The sequence below is a fragment of the Triticum dicoccoides genome, chromosome 4A (assembly GCF_002162155.2).
Source record: "Triticum dicoccoides isolate Atlit2015 ecotype Zavitan chromosome 4A, WEW_v2.0, whole genome shotgun sequence".
Taxonomy (NCBI): domain Eukaryota; kingdom Viridiplantae; phylum Streptophyta; class Magnoliopsida; order Poales; family Poaceae; genus Triticum; species Triticum dicoccoides.
Genome location: NC_041386.1, coordinates 694246983 through 694255727, shown reverse-complemented (window position 1 = coordinate 694255727; position 8745 = coordinate 694246983). Strand labels below are relative to the sequence as shown.

The 8745-nt window shown below is 48.1% G+C and overlaps 2 protein-coding genes across 2 annotated transcripts; both read right to left on the bottom strand.

Annotated features, from left to right (window-relative positions):
* Positions 1–1739: 1739 nt before the first annotated feature.
* On the bottom strand, positions 1740–2825 carry LOC119287981 (peptidyl-prolyl cis-trans isomerase CYP18-1). Its single transcript, XM_037567599.1, has 2 exons — positions 2682–2825; positions 1740–2554 (listed from the first exon to the last, which is right to left on the bottom strand). Exons 1-2 carry the CDS (start codon positions 2682–2684, stop codon positions 2075–2077), a joined length of 483 nt encoding a protein of 160 aa, XP_037423496.1. The 5' UTR covers positions 2685–2825; the 3' UTR covers positions 1740–2074.
* Positions 2826–4236: 1411 nt separating this feature from the next.
* On the bottom strand, positions 4237–8223 carry LOC119287980 (probable aminotransferase ACS12). The gene is made up of 4 exons (XM_037567598.1): positions 7585–8223; positions 7310–7453; positions 5750–5910; positions 4237–5657 (listed from the first exon to the last, which is right to left on the bottom strand). Exons 1-4 carry the CDS (start codon positions 8080–8082, stop codon positions 4799–4801), a joined length of 1662 nt encoding a protein of 553 aa, XP_037423495.1. The 5' UTR covers positions 8083–8223; the 3' UTR covers positions 4237–4798.
* Positions 8224–8745: the final 522 nt, after the last annotated feature.

The following is an 8745-nucleotide window of genomic DNA, read 5'->3' as shown; positions in this document are numbered from 1 at the left end:
TGGTCAGTAATTTTCTGGTCTTGTACTGCAGATGCATGTTTAACTGCGTAGATAACTTCAGAAACATGTTTGTGTCGTTTGGAAATAAGAGTTGAACCCGTGAGCATTTCAATCAAATTGGACGCTCTTCAGCAATCAGCATAGTGATTTTTAGTGGCACTCCAAAAGTAGCTGTTTGTATCGCACAAACGTATTCGTGGAAAACTTTGTATTATGGTGAGTTAAAATCCTCATTCCCATTTGGTATATTTCAGTGTAATAATACATTTCCCTCTTCGTGTAGAAACGGAGAGGCTTAGAGACACATGCTTTCTATTCCTCAGTTTGTTTCAGTTTACTAGTACTCCCTCCGTAAACTAATATAAGAGCGTTTAGATTACTATTTTAGTTATCTAGACACTCTTATATTAGTTTACAGAGGAAGTACTTGTTTTGAGTTGTGGTATCTGAGAACCATTTCCCTCTATAACCAGGGCTTGCCAGAGAATAATGCAGATGGCAAGTGCGATGCCATGTTAAGGAGAATAAATGCAAGAGCATTTGACAGCAATTTGCAGCTGATAGATAACACCTCTTTCAACTGTTGAAGAACAAGAAACATGCAATGGATGTCCGCCTTCTTCTTTCCCCTGTCAAAGATTTTGTATCGTTTATGCTATTTGTGCGGCGCTTTTATGCCTGGCAAGAGACTAGACTTGGCAACAAGCAAAACCGCCTGATTGGCTTGCGTACTTGTAATGCCCAGCTTCAATGGTGGCTTTGCTTGAACTGAGTGCTGGTTAAGGTTTGCGGCTTTAGTTGTAACCCTGGGAATGGAACATTTTGCTTTTGCTGATACATGTGGTTCTAGTATGTATTCATGGCATTACCCAAAGTCTGCTTGTGCCGATATACTACGATTCATATTTCTCTTTCAAAAGCATGGATTGGATGAAGTTGTGAGATGTCCTCTTTGCCTTTTTTTTCTTTTTCTTTTTTCTAAACGGGAAAAGGCGCTCAAGGCGGCAAATTTCATTCAGCTCAAAAACACAGTACAGCGTGAATTACACATCCCTGTAGAGCTTGAAGAGATAACAGAGAAAGAACAGGGCAACGAGTGTGCCTATGAGCTAAATTGGAACAACCAAAGACGGGTTGAACTCAACTGCTCAGAACCTGGTGAGCAACATTATGGGCAATGCTATGAAGACTCCTAGAAATGTGAAAAACCTGCGAACGAGAGCCTTCTGAGATGACAAAGAAATCTGCAAGTCACATCCCTAGTTGCCCGCAGCCATCGCCAAAGCAAGATTATCTGTAAAACAATTGGGCCGATCGACCTGTAGAGGTTTCTTATTTAAAGAGGCCCTCTATTAGTTGCAAGTGATTGGGTGCTTAATTAGATCGCTGTTACTCGAAACCTGATGCTTGAATCCAGGCCATCCCCTCCCAGTATTCAGCACAACACAAATCCTTGTCAGTTTTCTCACAACCATTATCAACTTGCATTCTGACAAACAAACTAGCAATCGCACCAACAATGGCACATCTTCCTATCGGCCGGCTGGAGATCCAACTGCGCCGGCGAGGGAGCCGCAGCCGCAACCGTGCGGTCGCGAATGCCAGCGGGCACGACGGGGTAGATCAGAACAGGTTACAAACACAAACACTCCGAGAGTTAGATCATGTAAATTTTGGAGCTGATGACAGCAAAATCGTGTGTATTCGTCGGGTGGATGAAGAATCAGTCACAAGCCAGCGAAACACCAAACCAAACAGTTGCAGCAGTATAATCAGTCACTATAACCAGTACAGTTTCATGTTGTTCTTGCAGGCAGGTAAAATTCAGGCAACTAAATTCAGGTGACAAATCCTCCCGCAGCTTAATTCACTTAACCAAACGCTTGCATTGCAGTATCATCATTCAACACACCAGTATACTAGCAGCATCATGTTCTTGCGGGTAGGCAGGTAGGTAGAATTCAGGTAACCAGACGATGATGATGATATTACAGAGCCAAATTTGGTTCCGGTTCCTAGATTAGCAGCAGAGGCCAGGCCAGGCCAGGCCAGCCATCCAGGAGAGAAGAAAGGCCTACCCGGCGAGGGGGTTGGCGTGGACGGTGACGCGGTTGAGCCTGACCTCGGCGAGGGGGCGGTCGGCGGGGCCGGTGGGGGTCTTCTCCATGAGGTCGAGCACGTCGAAGCCGTGGATGACCTTGGCGAACACGGTGTAGTGGCCGTTGAGGTGGGGCTGCTTGGCGTAGGTGATGAAGAACTGGCTGCCGTTGGTGTTGGGCCCGGAGTTGGCCATGGACAGGGTGCCCCGGGCGCCGTGCTTGAGCGCCTCCCGGAACTCGTCCGCGAACTTGCCGCCCCAGATCGAGGCGCCGCCCTTGCCGGTGCCCGTCGGGTCGCCGCCCTGCACCATGAACCCCTTGATGTTGCGGTGGAAGACGGTGCCGTCGTAGTAGCCGCTCGCGCACAGGGCTAAAAAGTTCTCCGCCGTCCGCGGCACCTGGTCGCAGAAAACCTCCACCTTGATGTCCCCCAGGTTCGTGTGCAGCGTCACCGACTGCGGGTTTGGGGGTGGGGGGAGAGAGGGAGGGGAAACGAAATTAGAGCTTCGGTCGGAACGCTGGGGTAGGGGGAAGAGGACGAGAGGGGACGAGGTGGGTGGGATCTGGGGCTTTCTTGCTTACCATGGCGTCGCGACGGAGCGGATGGGGCGGCGGCCGGCGGCGGGACGAATCGGCGGCGAAGAGGAGTCTGGAAGCGGAGAGGAGTGGGGGGGAAGGCGGTCTGCGGGTCTGGGTCTCGTGGGTTTGGGCTGCTGGGCCGCCCACGCTTTATGGGTCGCGTATTTGGATTGGCGGTATCAAATCACTTTGGTTGTATCAAATTCGACAAGATATTTTCGTTACCTCAAATAAAGTCGAGAATGTAGTTCCTTTCCTGGGAACAGAATTCGAATATTCCCTCAAAATTCGAACAAACAAGATTAGACTTTGCTTATTCTTCTTCTTCTTCTTCTTCTTGTTTGAGTTGGAATTGCTGCCTTTTGTATAGTTATTAAGTCATGATACACTCCAAGGTAACACCGAGTAACGAAAATCTGGAACCAGGCCTTGCAGCTTTTATTCAAGAAATCACACTGTACTTACTGTACCACACAAAAAAAAGATTGTATAAGCCGAACAAAATGACTGAATAGAAGCAAGTATCGGAATAAAAATTGTTCCCTCCGTTTCAAAATAATTGAAGCTCTAGTTTTGTCCTAGGTCAAACTTTATTAATTTTGATCAAGTTTATACAACAATATATAAACATCTGCAACACCCAATTTGCACCATTAAATTGCCTGCGAAATATATTTTCATATTACATACATACTCTACATTTAGATATTAGCCCATTTTTTCCTAGACTGGGTCAAACTTTTTAAAGTTTGACTTGGCAATCCTAGAACTTCAATTATTTTGAAATAGAGGGAGTAGGTTACTACAGTGTAAAAAAAAGGATTAGGTTACTGCAGCCTACACGATTTTCAGTGAATTTCATCACTGAGCTTTCCTGTTGGGAACATTAGTCTACAAGAAACTTACGAAGCCTTTTATCTCAAACAAGTTGGGGTAGGCTAGATATGAAACCCTTTCACGAGGACTTCTCAGGAGGTCACCCATCCTAGTACTACTCTCGCCCAAATGGGTTTCATACCCAAAAGACTGGCTAGTTTTTACGTTGGCTCGCCAAGCCTATCACAACCCTTAGATATGAAACCCTTTCACGAGGACTTCCTAGGAGGTCACCCATCCTAGTACTATTCTCGCTCAAATGGGTTTCATACCTATGGGACTGGCTAGTTTTTACGTTGGCTCGCCAAGCCTATCACAACCCTCCTCCTTTACCCGGGCTTGGGACCGGCTATGCCTAGAAGACATAGGCGGAGTTATTAGTCTACAAGAAACAAAACTGAAAAATCATACTGCCTAGTGAACAAATAAATACTCCCCCTATAAACTAATATAAGAGCATTTATATCACAAAGTAGTGTTCTAAACACTCTTATACTCTTTCCGTCTTAAAATAAGTGTCTCGACTTTTTACTAACTTTAGTATAAAGTTATACTAAACTTGACACTTATTTTGGGACAAAGGGAGTATTAGTTTACGGAGGGAGTACTTTTGATGACACAACGCAATGCGGTGCCCCGAAAATGCCGTCACAAACTGGATACTTTACAGATGACAAGAACCTTAATTCCTCAACACTAACTTATGTTACCAAAGAACAAAATTGCAAAAGGAGGAAGAACCTGAATTCCAAACTGGATACTTTACAGATGACAAGAACGGCAGAAACCGAATTCCTCGACACTAACTTATGTTACCAAAGAACAAAATTGCCAAAAAAGAAGATAACAGGATTGAACGGGTGAATGAACACAAGATTTGACCCACGCCTACCATGAGACGGACAATTTACCGCCTGTGACACCTACGGGGAAGCAGATGAGAATCGACACAATTACAACCTTCCAAAGAGCTGCCGCGCTTGGATTCAACGGGAACAGGGAGGACATGACGGATATGAACAAGATCCCTGTTCTTAGTTCCACCACCAAAGACATGACTGTTTCCACCAACTGTCAGTTTCAAACCTCCCCCAATGGTAGATGCCAAGACGGAATCACTCTGATCGGAACAGGTCAGGTTAAGGCATTTTTTTCCCTGTGTGCTCCTGCGTTTTCCTCGAAGCACCTGGCGAAGCAGTTATTTCTTGACACCCTACAGGCCCAAAAGGAGTTCTCTAGGCGTTTCAGCGGTTTGATTTGTGGCTAGCTGTGACCCTCCTGAGCCTTTCCACCACCACAGGAATATCCCGCTCCCTCAACGTTGTGAAACAGCACCTAAACCACCCAGGCTCAATGCAATGGCAAGATGAACCTGGGGTGACATTGACCTTCGCCTCCTCCAACAGCCTGTCCCAAAGCCTGCGCTCTCCTTTCTCGCTGTAAGACCGGATGAACTTGCTCATGTCTGCCCAGCAGTAGAACCCTCCGCTGCTCTTGAAGCACTCGATGCCCACCTGCTTCAAAGCATCAACGAGCAGATTGTACGCCTTGCGCAGCCTCTCTCTGTTAACTTTCAGGTAATTTGAAATAAACTTCTGGTCCGAAAGCATGGCAACAAGAAGGCGCTGGGTCGGGGTCGACACAGATGAGAATCTGGCAATCTTGGCGGCTGCCTCCACAATGCTTTCGTTATACGAATATATGACTCCGACTCGAAACCCTGCAAGAGATAGGTCTTTTGAGAGCCCGTAGATTATGTGAACCCTGCCTCTGTCAAAGTCTTCTAGCTCGTTCACAACCTCTGCCACACTGACAAATTCACCACTTCCAAATGTTGAGCCAGCAAATACTTCATCAGAAATCAAGTGGATGTTCTTCTCAGTAGCAAAGTCTAGAAGATCACGCAGTGTATGCTTGGGAACAAAGCTTCCTGTAGGGTTGGAAGGATTAGATATGAGAACCCCACGAACCCTTACTCCTCGCTTCTTTGCCTGGTTATAGGCTATTTCTAGAGCAGTGATACTGATGTTAAAGTTGTCAGTGCTACGGCAAGGAACGGGTATCAACTCAATACCAGTTCGCCATTTTATGTCCCTGTCCCACCTGCGAAAATGAAATCACAAATTCAGGACTTCACTCTGAACACCAAACCATATGGTTATAAACACACCTGAGAGCGAGGAAGATAGACATACCCAGGGTAGTATGGTGACGGAACAAGAAATGCATTTCCTGGATCAGCAATACAGAAGCTCAGTATTTCCATTGCAGGCGTCGCACCAGATGTTATCACCATTTGAGATGGATCAAAGGATACTGACTCATGCATTATTTGCCTCATAAATCCAGCAAGAGCCTGAAAATGAAATCAAACAGTTTATATTGGAAAACTAACCCATGAGGAAAAACAAAAAGGTTAGCCATGGAAACTAGTTTGATTATCTGGTGGCAGATTCAAACTATACTAATAAAGACTTGGAGCTTTTTGTACCAACTTAATGACCATCTAGCTAATATAGGACAAGCAGCGACATATTAATGTGGAAAACAGAGTGGCGTCTCAGCATAATTTCTGCATGACGTGTGCCCTAGGGGGCTCATCATTAAATTTATTTTCTGATATATCAGCACGACAGCACCTTTTAAAGTACGCTATCGTTCCGGTATTAATCCTGAAAATAACCACCAGAAATGAGGTAAAGGGGCAAGTTTCATAGAAGCATGACAATGCAGAATGGCTAGGTTAGATTCCTTGACTGATTTGGATGGAAAGCATCCACTAAAAGGCTATAACAAAAGACAGAAAAATAAGCAAAACAAAAAACAGCTCCAATCTAAAATAGGAGTGGTGCGCTGTTTTAGCAGCATATCATCCAGATTAATCACCAAGGTCTGATCTATCTAGAAGTATGCCTTCAGTTCAGATTCACACAGTTGACAGCAGTTAAAAAGACACAGGATCATGGAAATGAAAATCTTGAAAATCAATTGTTGTTTCAGGAATGAGCTGATCAAAATGACAATGCCTCGGAAGTCAACAGTTGACAGACGGCATCATTGCAGCAACAAAACTAAAATTGACAACCAAGAACAAACAGACGTGAGATAGTGACTCTTTGGCACATATCAGTTTGATGCAGATAACATGTATATGGCCACAAAAATTCAAAAGAGGAAAGGAAGCAAATTACGCAACATCACGTCAACTATCGTACCTCACTCCAGGCTTAACCACACAATATTCTAGAGGAATTGCTACGATTATTTGTAGGTTCAATAATTGACTGGACACTGTTGTTCGATTGAGCTGATCCAAAACTGTGGCTAACCGCCTAGGCCCACGCTACCAAATCAGAGCAGTGGTACTACTAATGCCAAAGATAGCATAGCTGAAAGACAAAAACTAAAGATACGAAATATATTTATCAATGTGGCGCAGACTAATTATCATATTGTTCAATTGACGCACAAATAAGTTAATTCTCAAGTGTATTTATCAAACTAATTATCATACAGCTCCATGGACACAAACAAGTTGGAACGAACGACTGCAGATTGTAGAAAACTTGATGCGAATCAAAGAGAAGTGAATTATTAAACTGGCTTTTTCTGTCGATGGAATCAGGAAAAGTAAGATTCCGGCAGCACTTAATTTTGACATTGCCGGAGTTAACAGAATTGGATATCTTTTTATGGATGGGATGGAAGGAATGAGAATGAGAATGAGAATCAGGGGCCGGTTCTGTTAGGCTTACCATCTTCAAGGCAAGTATCCCGTCGTATGGCTGGTACGTGGCGAGCCCGCTGATGGTGAGGTCCCTCTCCTCGTCGCCTCCGCCCGGCGTCATCGCCGGCCCCGCGTGCTCCTCCATCCATTCCCTCACCAAATCCAGGGACAGCTGCACAATCATCAGCAGGCGCCAACTACGTCAATCAATCTATCTGTGGGTACTGATTTGGAGAACGGAACAGGAATGGTTTCCAGAACAGAAGAGGAGAGGAATGGGGGGAGGGAAGGAGAGGCGCTGACGTGGTTCTCGGCGAGGCCGAGCTGGATGACGCCGGAGGGGTTGGAGGCGGGGTGGTAGGGGTCGTCGGCGCAGCGGCGGAGGCCGGCGTAGTAGAGGGAGTCCTCGTCACCGGCGCGGACGACGGCGCCGCGGGCGGAGAGGGCCGGGAGCGCGCGCGGGGAGAGCAGGCCCCGCGAGAGGGAGCGGTGGATCGGCGAGAGCGGGCCCGCCGCGGCCGCGGGTGAGGCGGAGGAGGGGGCGGCCGGCGTGGGGGAGCCCGGCGGCGGGCGGTTGCGCTTGATGTAGAGCTGGAGGAAGTAGAAGAGCGCGCAGGGGATGAGGGAGCCGAGGACGAGCCCCCCGCGGCCCTGCACCACCCCCTGCAGCGGCACCACGATGCGCATCCCCCCGTCCGCCCTCCGCTGCTGCCGGCCGCCGCCCTCCCTGTCGCCCCCGACGCCGCGCGGTGATCTCGGGTTGTGGGGCTTCTTGTCGGCGCGGTCGCCCTTCCTGCTCATGGACGGCCCGCGCGGCGCCCGCGGTGGCGCCGCGTCGTCGTCCTCGTCCTCGCCGTCGACGCCGCCCTGCTGCCGGGCATGCGTGTGGCGCGCGGGATTGGGTTGGGTTGGCGCGGGCGGGGGATTCTGGGGTTTGGGAGGGAGGGAGGAGGGGCCAGCTGGGTGGGGTGGGGTGGGGTGGGGGTGGGTGGCCGAGGAGGAGAGGAGGAGGGGGCGCCGGGTTTGGCGTCTTGCCGGTTCAGACGAGACGGCGGCGGCGGTAATTCCGTTGGCCAGGCCAAGGACAGCTCGTGCCTCTCGGCGGAGGCTCAGATGCGGCCGAGAGGGGCGAACTGCAAAAGTTACGGCGTGCTCCGGACTCCTCCGTCACCCGTTTTCCATGTGAGAACGAGAATAGATACAGTCTTGCCTTTTCATTTCGTGACAAACAATCTCCCCTTTTCACTTCGTCCTTGGCCTTCAACCACCAACATGACATGGGATGGGGATACGACTATCCTCGTAACCATCCAACCACAGGAAGACCCTAATCGCCGGTGCAACCGCACATTAGTCGATGGAGAATCCTTTTTTAACACAACACCAATCTCAGGTGCTCACATACATTCATTCTTTTGAGCACGCACGCACACCTTGTCCCTATAAGTATCCCTCAAAATAATG

What these genes read in the sequence shown, in the direction of transcription:
- LOC119287980 (XM_037567598.1), bottom strand. Translation starts at nt 8,082, where the DNA reads ATGAGCAGGAAGGGCGACCGCGCCGACAAGAAGCCCCACAACCCGAGA. An exon ending in TCGGCCTCGCCGAGAACCAC is followed by an intron (nt 7,454 to 7,584) that starts GTCAGCGCCTCT and finishes ATGATTGTGCAG; the next exon opens with CTGTCCCTGGATTTGGTGAG. An exon ending in GGATACTTGCCTTGAAGATG is followed by an intron (nt 5,911 to 7,309) that starts GTAAGCCTAACA and finishes TTTCATTTTCAG; the next exon opens with GCTCTTGCTGGATTTATGAG.